This window comes from Hordeum vulgare, chromosome 2H, assembly GCF_904849725.1.
Source record: "Hordeum vulgare subsp. vulgare chromosome 2H, MorexV3_pseudomolecules_assembly, whole genome shotgun sequence".
NCBI lineage: Eukaryota > Viridiplantae > Streptophyta > Magnoliopsida > Poales > Poaceae > Hordeum > Hordeum vulgare.
The window spans coordinates 249,258,591-249,274,884 of record NC_058519.1 but is presented as its reverse complement, the minus strand read 5'-3'; the positions used below and the strand labels follow the sequence as shown (position 1 = coordinate 249,274,884).

The 16,294-nt window shown below is 48.8% G+C and overlaps 1 protein-coding gene across 2 annotated transcripts; it reads right to left on the bottom strand.

Moving 5' to 3' along the window:
- Positions 1-12,573: 12,573 nt before the first annotated feature.
- On the bottom strand, positions 12,574-15,935 carry LOC123426005. 2 transcript variants are annotated; one of them, XM_045109783.1, is made up of 5 exons: positions 14,781-15,935; positions 14,544-14,711; positions 13,786-13,911; positions 13,501-13,568; positions 12,574-13,132 (listed from the first exon to the last, which is right to left on the bottom strand). In XM_045109783.1, exons 2-5 carry the CDS (start codon positions 14,602-14,604, stop codon positions 12,998-13,000), a joined length of 390 nt encoding a protein of 129 aa, XP_044965718.1. In that variant the 5' UTR covers positions 14,605-14,711; positions 14,781-15,935; the 3' UTR covers positions 12,574-12,997. The 2 variants fall into 2 exon arrangements, with proteins under 2 accessions (XP_044965718.1, XP_044965719.1); XM_045109784.1 differs by having other exon boundaries at positions 12,574-12,958; positions 14,781-15,932.
- Between the last annotated feature and the right edge of the window lie 359 nt (positions 15,936-16,294).

Below are 16,294 nucleotides of genomic sequence, written 5' to 3'. Positions count from 1 at the left end.
GAGTCTTTGGGTATTTATGCTTTCCCAATCTCCATGCCACCATGGACCACAAGCTATCACCTCGCTCCTCCCCCTGTGTTTTCCTCAGTTACCCCCTCGAGCACAAAGGGTACAGGTGCTACGATGTCACCTCGCGCCGTGTCATCGTGTCCCGACATGTTGTCTTTGACGAAACACAATTCCCATACCGATCCCACACACCAGGACACACAACCATCACGACCACAGCTAATCCCCATGCAGATCCCGTCCACCCAACGGTTTCCATTGATCCACCCCCACCTACCTCGTACGGGCCCCACCAATCATCACCAGATCCGCCTCGTGCTCCACCCCCTCCCGCGTCAGACGCTGCCGCGCGCCCCTCCCCACCCACCTCGCACTATTCTCCCGCCCGATCCACCTCGGCCTCCTCGCCCGCCACGCCCGACACACCACATACCTCGCCTGCCACGCCCGATTCTCCTGGCCCGACCGAATCCTCTGGCTCCTCCTCCACTTCCTCGCCAGATTCGCCCGCCAACAAACCTGCCGGTCCCGCCGAATCCTACTCCACTTCCGTGCCGACCACTCCACCCGCGCCACGTCTCCCACCCAATGCCGTTCTCGTGCAGCCACCCCAGAACGTACACCGCATGTCTACCAGGGCCAAAACCGGCTTTCTCATGCCAAAAAGATTGTTCGTTGCCACCACCACCTCTCCACACATCTCACCCATACCACCCACGTACCGATCAGTTCTCAAAGATCCCCATTGGCAACAGGCTATGTTAGAAGAATATCATCCTCTAATGGATAACTCTACTTGGTCTTTGGTGCCTAAGCCTGCAGGTGTTAACATCGTCACGGGCAAGTGGATCTTTCGTCATAAGTTCCACCCTGATGGCTCTCTGGCTTGCTACAAAGCTAGATGGGTCGTCCGCGGCTTCACTCAACAAGAGGGTGTCGACTATGGAGAAACGTTTAGTCCGGTTGTGAAACCGGCTACTATTCGTGCGGTGCTCAGCATTGCCACTTCTCACTCCTGGCCTATCCACCAGCTCGACGTCAAGAATGCATTTTTGCATGGTGATCTACATGAGACGGTCTATTGCTGTACAAATCAGGGCACTTCCCACTACGGTATTCAGCTGTACAAATCTTCCTCGCGGGATCTCATTGCCTATACCGACGTCGTTTGGGTTGGTTGCCCCAACACACGTAAATCCACTTCCGGATTCTGTGTGTTTCTCGGCTTGAACATTATCTCCTGGTCTTCCAAACGACAATCCACCATCTCTCGCTCGAGTGCCGAAGCTGAATACAGAGGCGTGGCAAACTGTGTGGCAGAATCTTGTTGGTTGCGCCAGCTCCTTCATGAGTTGCATCTCCCTCCCACTCGAGCCACCATTGTGTATTGTGACAATATTAGTGCATCATACCTAGCCAACAACCCGGTGCAACATCAGCGCACAAAACACATTGAGATCGACCTGCATTTTGTTCGCGATCGGGTGGCTCTCGGCGAGGTTCGCGTTCTTCATGTACCATCAAGCTCACAGTTCGCCGACGTCTTCACCAAGGGGCTGCCATCTACCATGTTCAACGACTTTCGGTCCAGCCTTAACATCCTTCCAAATGGTGTTCCGGCTGAGGGGGGGTGTTAGATAAGTCTTGTAACACTTGTGTACCACAACAATAGGATCTAGGGGTTACCCACGTTGGCCACTTCAGCCACTTGTATAGAACGTGGGACTCCCTCCTAGATATACCTCACACTTGTAATCTATTATGCATTGAAGGAAGTTTTACATTCCAACTCATACCTCTTCATATTTGACGGTGCTACTAGTGCCTCACAGATCCCCTAGTTTCGATGCAACTGCAAGAAGGAAATCATCAAATATGAAATACGGAAACCATATATAGACACAGGTCATCCCAAATCATGTATTACAGCCTATTGCCACTTGAATATCTACACATAATGAAACACATGCAGTCACACACTGAAAAAATAGAGGTAGGAATCAAAGAAAGAAGGTGAGGGAGAAATAAGATGAACTGAATGCGTCTTTCTAATCTGCAACGGTGCATATCGGAGAGGCATGATCGGTGGAAGCGAACAACATTCTTCCCCATGGCATTCACAAGACGCGGAAGACATCTAGTGTCGACCGAGACCCTTCCTCTCTGTTAGAATAAATCCGAGGTACGCGGTCGATCCACCGAGGAACAAGCAATCACAGCACGATGACGACACCAAGATTTGTTAACGAGGTTCAGCGAACTCGCCTACTCCCAGGGCAATGACTACGGGCGCTCCTCCCGAGATACCGCAACACCGGCCACCCGGGCACCGGCACAAGCCGCCGGCTCCCCCTTCCGATCCTGTCGCTATCTAGTCGTCATAGGTTACAACGTGGGGTGCCTCCTCATATATAAGAGGCCAAGGGTACGACGTGTCCGACTACGACACTACATGTATCCTACCCACACTACAACACCAAGTCCATATGTAACCCAACTCGTACATCAACATTCCACACAACTCTAACAAACTCCACCTTGGCGAATATTCTCCACCACTTTAAATTTGTTCGTGCATCAAACTTCCATGTACTCCGGACTTGTGTTGTCTTCTTCGTAGCTTACCGAGAGCTACCCGACGAGTCTGCCCCAGACCCGCCGTCTCTGTGGGAACCTGTTGCTACTCCTGCAACTCTAGTCTCCGTGACTTCACCTGCAATAGTGCTTTCTTGTAACTTGTAAAGATGTGAAGCCGTCCTCGCTCCAATCATCACGGTCACCTCATCTTCCATGATTTCCATGGTCTTCTTATCCCGATCACAACGGAATACCATACCACCATCATGAAGAACTCCAAGCGAAATTAGATTCCTCCTTAGCCCCCGCACATGCCTGACTCCCCGAAGCATCCGCTCAACTCCGTCAAACATCTTGATTTTAATGTCACCTACTCCAGCAACACGATAACCAGTGTCATCGCCCATATAGGCTAAACCAAAATCAGCAGACTTGTACGAAGAGAACCACTCCTTGTTGGATGTCGTATGAAAAGAGCACGCTGAATCCAACATCCACGCTTCACTTTTGGTTGACCGCCTGTCTGATACTACTAGGGCATCACTACTATTGTCTGAGTCATTACCATGAATTGCCATATTAGCACTTGACCCACCATTGAGTTATGGACATTCCTTTTTAATATGTCCCCTCTGCTTACACTTGTGACACTGTATTTTCTTTTTCTTTTTCTTATTCTTCCCTGCCTCATATCCCTTCCGCCAATCTTCACCCTTGACTAGCAAACCTTCATCATGAGAGACTTCCACCGCATTCTTCTTTCTCATATGATAAGATAGCAAGGCCGCAGTAATATCCTCATTCTTGACGTCAAAGTAGTGATCAAATGGTCATAGGACGATGGCAATGAACAAAGAAGCAGAATTGCCCTATCCTCGTCGTCAATCGTCGCACCCAAGCGTGCTAGATCCGTCACGACTTGATTAAAGGCGTTCATATACTCCACAAGATCGGACCCCTCCTGCATCTTCATCCCATACAACTTTTGCTTCAGATACACCTTGGTTGTCGCAGTCTTGGACTTCTCCCAGATCTTCTTCGGCGAATTCTCATCCATCACATGATAAATAACCTGGTCCGACAGACACATCCGTATAGTTCCGACTGTCCTCAACTGTAACTCCTCCCAGTCCTCAGCCTTCATCTTAGCTGGCTTGGCTTCCTGCAACAAAGCCTTCAAGCATCCCTGTTGTAACAACAAATCTTTCACCTTTGTCTGTCATAACCCAAAGCTTCCAGTCCCGTCGAACTTCTTCACCTCAAACCTGGTGCCCACTGATGCCATGGTTCTTTGTACGGTTGACCTGCGGAAAAATTAACTGAGCTCTCTCACGTGTTTCCCAAGTACACAGGCTTGTACTACTAGCAAATCCAACCAAACAACTTTCTGGTCCACGTGATGGCAGCCTCCTTGACACTATTGCACTGCTAGCTGTTCTTTTCTTTGCCCTTGCTAGTCCTGATGGATGCGTAAACTTTTTCTTGCCGATTCATCTCGGGCTATTGCGTCTTGTACCTGCCTACTTTTATACTAGTACTAGTACGCGGCCACGGCTCCAGCAGTTTGACTCGGTCCCGTTTTGTCTTTCCAAACAAATTATGTTTCGGATCTGCACAGCCAAGCAGCTAATCAACTCGAACTGGACTCGGTCCCTTTTTTTTTTCTTTCAAAAACAAATCTGGAGCGATGGTGTCCTGGCTGTACACGAGTACACCAGTTGTGCGACTTTGCCTGCAGCCCGTGCGGCTTCTCCTCTTGAGCGGCAGCTACCAGCTGCATCTCGCCAAGTCACCGATCACACGGCCTGCTGGTGCAACTCACCATCGCCTAGACATCCAACCAAGTGACTGCTTGTTCATCTCTAGATCGACGCACAACGACCTCCTCGTAACGTTGCTCATGATACCATTTGTTAAAACAAATCCGAGGTACGCGGTCGATCCATCGAGAAACAAGCAATCACAGCACGATGACGACACCGAGATTTGTTAACGAGGTTCAGCGAACTCGCCTACTCCCCGGGGCAACAATGACTACGGACGCTCCTCCCCGAGATACCGCAACACCGGCCACCTGAACGCCGGCACAAGCCGCCGGCTCCCCCTTGCGATCCTGTCACTATCTAGTCGTCATAGGTTACAACGTGGGGTGCCTCCTCATATATAAGAAGCCAAGGATACGACGTGTCCGACTACGACACTACATGTATCCTACCCACACTACAACACCAAGTCCATATGTAACCCAACTCGTACATCAATATTTGACACAACTCTGACACTCTGTGCCCAATGGCTGCACTTTGTCAACCGGCATTGGCGTCCTCTCGAGGAGGCACACGGCGTTGAACAACAGGAAGATCACATCGGCAACAACATCAGTCTGGCTCCTCGTCTTCTTGTGCCCCTTGGGTCATCGACGGGCGGCCGCCGATTTGGCATGGACTGGCGAGCACGGGAAGTGGAGTCTTGCACCGGTGGCAGATTTCATAGGCAAACCAAGAAGATGGAGCAATGGAGGCAAAATTTGTTGGGAAAGGGAATGGAAGTGGAAGGGGAACAGGCGCCGAATAATCTGGCGACTGCATTTCTATTGTGTTCTTGTAGGTGAGTACAGGCGCCGAATAATCTGGCGACTGCATTTCTGTTGTGTTCTTGTAGGTGAGTAGCCAACGAAGGTGGAAGAACATGCTATCGAAGGAGAGAGGGCCGTTCTGTTCCCTGGTCAAGCGCTAACGGGGGATGATGTGGTGACGTGGCAGGTTGGCTGAAGTGAATAGGCCGCATGTTTAGAAAAATAGAATATTGGGGATGAACTATTTAGTTATTAGTATTATACTGTAGATTATAGATGCATGTCTTGATCACTGACAAAATCGCAACAGGAAAAGAAAGCATGGGCTGAATTACAGTCAGGTGCAGCGGCACAGGAGGATTCGACCCAAGTGCAAAGGCTGTGAGCGTAGATGGAAAAGAAACAGTCAAAAATTATTGGGATCGCTGGGAGTCGAATCGAAATCCCACGTGTGGGTGCACGCATGGCTGACCAGCTCAGCCAGCTATATGTTGGTACTAGATCGGGGCGCGGGTCAATCATGATTGTGTGCACAAAAGAAGTACAAAACAGAGAAAACAACTGAAAAAAGGCATTAGGATTTGATCCGACAATCTCCTGATGGAAAAGGGTGGAGCCAGCCACTACGGTTACTCGTGTGTTCATGCAGAAACATAGTGACTACTTTATCTAAACTCGACATGCCGGAACGAATATAAGAGAAAGAAATGAAGTCTCAAGTTGAACATGAGCTGTTCAGAGTCTAGTAGAACCCTCAAACCTTTAAATTCTAGAAAATAACCGCTTTTTTACAGTTTTGATCGAAAAAACGACGTAAACTAGAACCCTTAAATCCTTAAACCCGTAAAAAAATTTAGAGGTCGAACCTGTAAACGCCCTCGCAGCCTGTAGAAGTGAGGGTCGGGGGGAGAAACTGTCCCCGACCTGCACTCCACTTCCGGACGAGCGCGGAAGGGAAGTTTCAGCTCCCTCCCTGGATCCGCCGCCGCCCCGCCCGCCCCTCCGCCTCCCCGCCCCCCCCCGCCCCGGCCGCCCTCCGTCGCCGCTTCCCCGCCGCCCCGTCTGCCCCGCCCCCGTCCGCATCGCCGCCACTACCGCAGCGCCTCCCCGCCGCAGCGCCGCCCCGCCCCCGCCGCCGCCCCGCCGACGCCCCACCGCAGCGCCGCCCCATCCCCGCCGGCCCTCCGCATCCCCGCAGCGTCGCCCCAGCCCCCGTCCCCGCAGCGCCTCCGCCTCGGCCTCCCCTCCGCTGCCGCCGGCCGGCCCTCCCAGCGCCGCCCCGTCCCGGCAGTCCCGGCCGCCCCTCCCAGCCCGCCCCGTCCCGGCAGTCCCGGACGATTTTTAGGTACCCATTTTTGCTTTGTTGCTTCATTTTTACATTTTTTTGCTTCATTGGACATTACTCACAATTGTTGCCACTCACATTGTAGATGGACTCGTTATCCGATGCGTCGGATTGGTCGTCATCCGACGATTCGGACCTTGACGAGTTGTTGCACGACGACGACGTTGAGATGATGAGCCTCCTCGTCGACGTCCAAGCGTTTGAAGACCGCTTGAAGCTTATGGATCAGAGGAGAGGGTCGACGATGGGGCGACTCACCATCTACCGGAACCGTGTTCTCGGACACGAGCATTTGATGCAAGACTACTTCGCGGAGGTACCTACATACCCTCCTCGTCTCTTTCGCAGAAGGTACCGAATGCGTCGTAGTTTGTTTGTGAAGATTGTCAACGATTGTGAGGCTGCCTCCTATTACTTTAAACGTCGTAGATCCGCCGCCGGTATCATGGGGTTTAGTGCATATCAAAAGATATCGGCGGCAATGCGGGTAGTCGCTTATGGCATACCCGCGGATTATACCGACGAGTCTCTTCGCATTGGGAAAGATACAACCACGGAGTCAGTCCGTAGGTTTGCCAAGTTGGTCATCCGGTTGTATGGTGAGAAGTATCTTCGAGCACCAAACGAGAAAGATACAAAGAGATTAATGGAAATGAATGAAAAAAGGGGATGCCGGGAATGCTTGGTAGTCTTGATTGCATGCATTGGAGGTGGAAAAATTGCCCAAAGGCATGGCACGGAATGTACTGCGGTAAAAGCCGTGATGCTACCATTGTGCTTGAGGCCGTAGCATCGGAGGACACATGGATTTGGCATGCATTCTTTGGGTTGCCGGGCACACTCAATGGTATCAATGTCCTCAATAGATCTCCATTGTTCAAAAGATTAATTTCTGGGAATGCTCCAGCTTGCAACTACAAAATCATGAACAATGAGTATTCAATGGGATACTATCTCACCGATGGCATCTATCCCGAATGGGCAACTCTTGTGAAGTCCATCAAGGAGAAAAATGGGGTGCCCTTAACAAGAAAAGAGGCTCATTTCACCAAGGCACAAGAGGCAGCGCGCAAAGATATTGAGAGAGCTTTTGGTGTTTTACAAGCAAGGTTTGCCATAGTTCGGGGTCCAGCTCGGTTTTGGGACAAAAAAACCTTGGTGAACATCATAAAATGTTGTGTGATTCTACACAACATGATCCTAGAGGATGAGAGAGGGTTAAACCTCCCTTGCTTCTATGATAATGTTGGTACCCGTGTGCAACCGGAAAGAAACCCTTCTCGCATACACGCCTTTCTTCAAGCACATCGTGAGATTGAGGATGCAACCATTCATGGTCGTCTCCGGGATGATCTAGTAGAGCACCACTGGCAGTTGGATGGGCGGCGTAGTGGCCCATGATGTATCTTTGTTTTACTTTTCTATGTCCTATTTGATTCGAACAATTGTTGTAATTTGCTGAAACATTGTTTTATGTTGTTATTTGCTCAAACATTGTTGTAATGATTATTGTTTTATTCGGTGTTGTAATAATAACTAGAATGATTATTGTTTTATGTTAAATGTGATTGAATTTGTGATATGTCATATGATGAAATGTGTGATATATGAATGACAGTTTTAAGGTTTGGGGTTGGGGCAAAGACTAGAACCCTCAAACCGAACCCTTATAACAGAATATTCCGTTATAAGGGTTGGGTTTGAGGGTTCTAGTCTTTGCCCCTGTTTTTCAACCCTTAAAAGTGTCAAAAATGTGCAATTCTCGACCCTTAAAACTGGTTTTTGTTTTAAGGGTTTGAGGGTTCTACTAGACTTGCTCTCACATCGAGAAAATAGGTGCCGGCGGCCACGGCAAGAAGACACAGAGGAGGGACGGGGTGAGCTTGAGGAGACATGGATCTAGGCGAGGGGGCCTCGTTCCTGTAGCTGGGTGTTGGCGCGGGAATGGAACCGCGCCGCCGCGGTGATTATCGGAGACAACACTGTCGCTCGAACTGGTGGTGACGAACATGAGTGTTTCTAATAAAGAATATATATTGATATCGATGACGAACATGAGTGTTTCTAATAAAGAATATATATTGATATCGAGGTGATACCAATTACATCCAGCCTCTGTAACAACGCAATGCCCTAATGGCATGCCGGATGCACACAATCAAAAAACTAAAAAAAATTATAAAAGAAAAGTCCCACTACAGAGTTTCAGTACTTGCAACAACAGCACAACCACCACCAAGACAACACCTGATGTTCAAGTACTCCAAAAACGACACCTACAAAAAGGAAACAGCGCACAAACACCGTCGTCGCCCGATTGTAAATCTTGGATTTTCACCTGGAGATAATGCCCGCTCTCAAAGAAATGTCTTCAATAAGACCATTGCCACGCACGACCAATGTTGCCGGCGCTCGAACGCCTTTCTTCGCACGAAAGGTGTTTTTCTATTTCTCCTTAGCTCAAACTCAAACTCAGTGCTGATTACATAAGTCGGGCGGCTTTATACACACGCGCGCCCGCACGCGCCACACCACGCCCACCCCCACTCGCCATGATCCGCGCCCACTCGGCCCACGCACCCGCCGCACATGTACGCGGACGACGCGGCCAACTAACGGCACCTCGCGAGTAGGTCATGCCCTACCGACGCGCCCCTGCACCAACACATGCACACACACACACACGCATGTACACCTACACCCGACGCGCACACACGCGCACGGGTTCTGCCCCGGCTCGACGCGCCCAGCATGCACGCACACGCTCGCGTCAAGTCCCTGTTGCGGCTTATTTCCAGGCCCGGCCCTGAGGGGGGGCGCGGGGCCCCCAACTCTCAAGGGGGCCCCGTCTGGTAGTAGCTGCGAGCATGACTGACCGGCCACGCGTGCATATGACTCATTGACATCGTTAGACAACGCGGATCACTAATTGGCTATTTTAACGAAAGGATCGCTTATTCCCTAATTCACTTGATCAAATCAACAGCGAGCGATAACTCGAGGTTGAGGCTTTATCTCCCCAATTAACCTTCCATGCGCGCCGCCTCGATGACCTTATTTTCTTTTTTCCATGGTTCTTTTCTCTGGCTACTGAAGGAATAAGAGAACAACACAGCTTAGGCAGCAGCCGATGCTACATCGCTGCATCCCACAAGGGAACGAGAGCAGGTATAGGTCTCACCTATGCCTTGTGCAAATTTTTTTCTTGGAATAGTATCCTGTGCGATTTTGCCAAGTCGAAGTGATGATTTTGCCAAATCAAATTGATGGTTTTGTTAGGTTTATGTTAGTTTTAATTACTAATTGCTTCTTAAATTTCGGCATCGTCACATCATCTAAAAAGATTGCATCCGGATAGTCACTAAGACAGAAAGAAAACATGTACATGGTTTGGTAGAATCACATAGATAATGTATCGATAGATTTTTTTAGGAGGAACTAATTTTTTTGGATGAGGTTCATATTGATACGACCACCATCAGTTTTGCATCTTGGATAGAAGAAAGTTTTAAGATGACATTTATAAATTAATTGACATGAATTTTGTATTTGGATTCACTTATTACTACCTTCGTTCGGGTGTATATATAGGACATGCACATGGTCCTAGATACATAATTTAAATAGCTAAATATATTTTATATGTAATAAAAATATGTTTAAAAACTACATTCACGTATGAATGTAATGATATAATTTTGATAACACATATTACATATTAAACAAGTCAAATTGATGATCTAGAACAACACACATGTCCTATACACTGCACGGTGGGAATACTAACATTAATTTAGATTTAGGACCCCTAAATTTTAGTTTCCCCCGGCCTCCGAAATCCCAGGACCGGCCCTGCTTATTTCCTTCATTGGGGGCGTCGGGCCAAGCTCCGACAGCCGCGAGCTTGGATGCCATGGCTGGGCTCCTGTTGACACAAGAAGGAGAGACAAAGAGATGGTGAGAGGGAGAGATGAGAGAGGGAAACGGGAGGAGGGAGAGAGATGGAGATGCTGAGGAAGAGGGCGTCCTGGGTCCTTTTCTGTCGAGCTCGTCGGCGCGGTGGAGTCCAACGGGGAGGTACAGGTCCGGCAGGTGGTACTGGTCCTCGGGTGACATCGGCTTGGACGTGGGGCTCGTGCAGGTGAAGCAGAGGAGGCTGGCGAGCAGAAGCGCTAGGCATCAGGGGACTGGTTCCATCGAGGGGAGCCGATTCCCGGCGTCGAGAGGCTGCAAGCAGAGCTCAAAATGGAGCTGCTCTAGCTCCATGGTTGCGACTGCTCTTGTCCAAAGACAGAACGCGAGATGATTGAGGGGGAAGAATGTTGGGCATAAGCCACTACGACGCGTAGGGCGAGCGTGTGTGCGCAGGCGGGACGCGTCGGGCGCGGTGGCAGGTGTGCGTACCTGCGTGGTAGCAGCGAGCACGGGGGTGTCTGTGCGGTCGCGTAGCGTGTGCGTGAAGTGCATGTAGGTGGTTGGCGAGTCGTGCGGGAGGGTTCACTTACGTTCTCTTGGAGCTCGCCGCGGGCCACGCATGTTAGAGTGCGTCGTGGGCGCGAGCGGAGCGAGCCGGACTTGGGTGCACGCGAGTGGGAGCAGGGGTGCGTGCCCTGCTGCTGGCTCAGCTATAAAGCTAGCACAGCCATCGTTGTAACCAACATGGGTTTTGAGTCCGAGCTCAAGAAAAAGCCGTACGTGCGGCTGGCATTACTGCACCGGAAAAACTCCATCGTGTCCATCTCCTCCTCCCTCCTCTCCGACCGTGTGTGCGGCGTCGGCAGCACCGTGGCGGTTCCGTTTTTGCAACATCATTTGGCATCAGAGCCTCGAGGGAGGGCGATCGCCGACGGGTGATGGCGCTGGTTCTGGTTGATTGCGGCGGTGCATCGACTGCGATGCAAATCCCACCGCTCACGTCGACGGGATACACCTCCTGGGCGATCAAGGTGGAGGCGATCCTCGACACCCAGGGGTTTTGGGGCGTGGTGGCGCCGACGGCTGGAGCGCTGGTGGACGTCGGGAGATGCAAGACGGCGAGGGCCATGCTTGTGAAGGCACTGGGAGAAGACCTGCTGATGCAAGTGGAGCCGAAACTCATCACGAGGGAGGTATGGGACTCCCTCAAGGTGCGTTTTGTCGGCGCCGATCGGGTCAAGGCCGCGTGGCTGCTGACGCTGTGCAGCGAGTTCGACCGCATGCGTACGGACGACAGCGACGATCTGGACGCGTACGCTGGCAAGGTCTACGGGATAACGACAAGGTATGGAGGGCCTACACGTTCCCCTCCAGAAGCCTTGACGCTCTGCGTCGGCACGGCCCAATCCTGCACATATCTCAACCGCCACAGGATTACCAGGAGGTGAGAGGCTAGAAGGTCAGTGAAGGTCCTGAGTCGCGATGCTAAGGCACCCCCCTTGACGCGCAAGCGACTCCCTCGGGGGCCCTAGTACTCACCATTAGGAGCCTTTGTGCTCTGCGTCGGTAGGGCCCAACCACTATACCACGATAGAGCTTACGTGACACACCAATGTGTCGGCATAGGATACTTTTGCCGACACATAAGTTATAGCTAACATCATTGATGACAGAAGACTAAAGAGTCAGAGGACTTGCTGTGAGCAAAGGTATTGCCGACAGTTGTTTACTTCCCGACACTTTTTTAGTCACCATACACCCTATCTACGCCGACAGATGGTACGTCCACATACACTCTATCTATAACGACACTTTATTAGACAACATACACCCTACTTATGCCAACAGATAGCATGTCCACATACACCCTACATATGCCGACACTTTATTAGCCACGTACACTATATCTATGCCGACAGATTAACCTATCCACATACACCCTACCTAGACCGACAGATGTTACCTTTACCGACAGATAAATTGTTGGTAAAGTGATGTGGAGCCAAAACAATATATATCCAGGCTCTAAGCAGATCCAATTATTATCCTCACATACACAAGCAGTTTCAAGATAAACACATACTGTACAACAATGAAAATATGTTCACAAACATGCATATACATTGAACCCAAGTTGAGAAACACATCAAACTGGACAAAGCATAATTTTGACCATCTTAATAATCACCCAGAACACATGAGTAACAAAAAATACCATTTGTTAATTGTTGTCAAAAAGAACAATGGGTGAGCATAGTACACTGTCTAACTAAATGGTTAGAGGAAAAGTTGGTGGATTAGCTTGTTGTTTGTCAGCACTCTAGATGATTTTTTTCTTGGCTGTCAAGTTTGGATAGATTGCTTACGACCATCATGCTTTATCAGCGTTCTCTTCATCACATAATGTTTTGCGTCTCCAGCTCTTGGCCCCTTGTTGTTGTTGGCCCCCATGATTAGAGAGTTCGCTTCGAACCTTCATGCTTTGTGTCATTCTTTTCTAAAACCAAAGATAGTGGTTTCTTTTCCTTGTAGACATTCTTGAAATAAGAAACAGATGACCATAGGATCATTGATCTTTAGATAATAACACGGGGAAAGGCGCTATTGACATTTTGCTGCAGATCTTGCTCATATGGTCGGTAGAAAGATGACAATTGACAGGTATACGAAGCCGGACTATGTATGCTGGCAGGAATCGCTTGAGGCCTATCCTTGAATCGGTAGGGGTAAAGAATAAGAGGCGTACTTAATTTATCAGTGCCCAATAGAATTCATAATGCACATGGATCAAATTATGTGTGGGAGCAAAGTATGCTACATAAAGACTATGGTGTGGATGAACTGATATGTGTATTTTAACTCCTAAGCAATGTATGTGCGCTTCAGATCATGTTGTGTCATTTTCATATTTTTAATTATAAACTGCAGCATGTGGAATTCAGTTTTATCAACAAGATACACAATTTTATCTAGTAATTCTATAAGTTCAGGTAGAAATCTGGTGCTATTGTCAAGGCTCAAAATGATCTATGTATATTTCTAAGAGAAACAATAAACTTATTGTAGTATGTTGTAGTACCTGCACATCCTGGTACATTAGTTGCTTTCTTGTCATCCTTGATCGTTTCAGTATGTATGTAGAAGTGTCTGGGTAGACGAATATCAATATAAGATAATTAGAAGTGTCTGGGTAGACGAATATCAGTATAAGATAATTTCAAAAGAAGATGACCAACGCGACGCGATATAATCAGATCTCTTGCGAACCAGCCTACAACAGAAAAATAAATAATGGGACATAATGATTTTTGTCAAGACCTATTAATTTCATGCTGTTTAGAAGAATAAGATTCTTCAGAGGTACCTATAGTGTCAAGGCTAGGAGCTATACGAGTAACACCACTGTTGGATATAACAACATGCGAAAGCCGGAACGCCAGTAGGCGACAATAGCCACCTGGTACCCTTACTCCTCCAATGGAATCAATACCTGCCACACCACATTATCAGTGTAGCACTTATCAATGTAAGCTAGAGATCAGTTGACTGATTTTTAGCAAAGCCGAATAACATTATGAGAAGCATAGACGGTTCGACAGAAAAAACAAAGTCAAGAAAGGTACAGTATGAATAGTGGTGGATTTCAAGATCGAGAAGCTTTTAGAAGTCCAAGTCTCAGTAAAAAACTGTACCGGGATAACCTAGCAGTATTGGGGTAGACACCGTCAATGCCGAAGACATTGTTGCTACTTGTTTGTATGGGGTTTAAATGTTCTCTGTTCATACATTGTAGGTGGTAAATATATGTGCTCTCTCCAATAACATGCAGCGATGCAGCTAGAGGCAACCAATAACTAAATATTGAAATAAAAACTATGGAAATTGTTGTCCATATGATATATTTTGGAAAGAAAGACAACACATTACTACATTATCCTATAGCTTTCAACTCTAGACAATTCTGAACACAAGATGATTAATCTAAATTTTCTTGGTTCCCAAGAAGTATTTATATTACCTAAATATTTGATGGAAAAAAGGTTAGCCGGGAGGCAAAATGAAGATTTAATTATTAATTCTTTAAGGAAATATTTGTTGGGACAAAGGTAGAAGAGTATGTACCAATTCTCGGGAAAATGGGGAAGATAGCAGAGAATCGCTGATATTGCCATCCGGTGACCATCTAGTGGGAGTTCACTTATATGTGCATGTGCCCATGCTTAAATAATGCAGAGTGATAAGTGTGGATGGACTTAGCTTGTTGATGGAATTAGATATTGTATAGAGGGCCTGTAAAAAAATCATCAATTGATATACAAAAAAGATGCAATGGGAGAGTTAAAGAAGAGAAGTCAATACCATAAATTGATTTGTTTGTCTCTTCAGGTTGAGTTTCAAGATGATTACTGGCCTCTTTGAGATTTTTTCCACACGTGAACAATCTCTATCTTGTCCTACCTGAAAAATGAGGATCAGAAGGTATGAACATGAGTAGGGATGGAGCAACGTAGCATATGTTCTGACTGAGTGTCCTTGAGGCCATGGGGAGTGAATCCGATCTGGTCGAGGTTGTAGGTCTTCTTGCAAAGCCTGACGCAGTTGACGTCAGCTTGGTGGTGGAGACTAACTGTGAGGCATGCAACATGTCGCAGGGCCGAAGTAGATCTGTGTGTTTTCTAACAAACAATTAACAAACAGATGGTATGCATGAACAAATCACCAAAATATTTTTGTGGATCTATAATGAGAAAAAAAGACGCATCGATCCACCAGCTTGCTTGCTTCTGGCTTGCATGTGCATAGGCCTAGACCAATAATCGATCCACCTCCTTGCTTGGTTGGTTGCTGCTAGCTTGCACGCATGGGTTGTTCTCGTTCCTTCTTGTTGTAGTACCCTAATTTTCAGAGTTCAGCAATGCCATATGGTTTAAAGTTCAAGAATGTACAAGCAAGCATCACACAGTAGTGCAAAAAGGATATCTCAGGAGGAGCCGATGGCGATTCTAAGAGGGGGGGGGGGGGGGGGGGGGGTGTTGATTTTTCTACTATGATAGTAGTTGTTGTATTGCATGCTGGCTTCGTCCCTCGATGCTTGCCTATTGGAAAAGACGAGTCTTGTGCGGAGATCTGCAGCAACGGACGGCTGATTTTGGGAGGGGCGCAGCGGGATGGAGAGCTCGTGGATGCATCTGTACTGGCAACAACGGGGACGGGGAGCACGGATGGAGAGCTCGTGGCAGGGACGGGGATGGGGTGGGGGTGGATCCCTGAGCACGAGGAGGGCGGCTGGATCTCGGGCGGAGCTCGAGGATGGCGGATGGATCTCAGGCGGAGCGCGAGGACGGCGGCTGGACGCCGGGCTGAGTACGAGGACGGTGGCTGGATCTTGGGTGGAGCGCGAGGACAGGGGCGACGACAGCAGGACCGTGGGTGGAGCACGAATACAACGGCGACGACTGCAGGGCCGTGGAGCGTGAGGACGAGGGGATTGGGATGGGGTTCGAGGGGGAATGAGATCCAGTGACTTGCTGTACACAGGTCACCGGTGAACAGTACGGTGACTGACCCCCTTCTCTAGACCGTCGGATCAAGGTTCAACGCACGGATCCGAACCCCAGCTACAGTAGCATCGTCTGCATTAGGATGTCTACAGTGTTTTGGCTACAGTAACAGACACACTTTTTAACTCCTGTTTTTAATCTGGGCTGCACATCCTTCGTCGAACGGTTGGCTGGCCGCCAGTTACGGCGTGACTGGTTCATCGAACAGAGGCCCAGTCACTGGATCCGTGTCCGAGGGAGGGTGAGGTTATGGACTTGGTCTGATTTGGAAGCCGAAACTTTGCCTCTCTCGCGCATAAATGACGCGCCAAC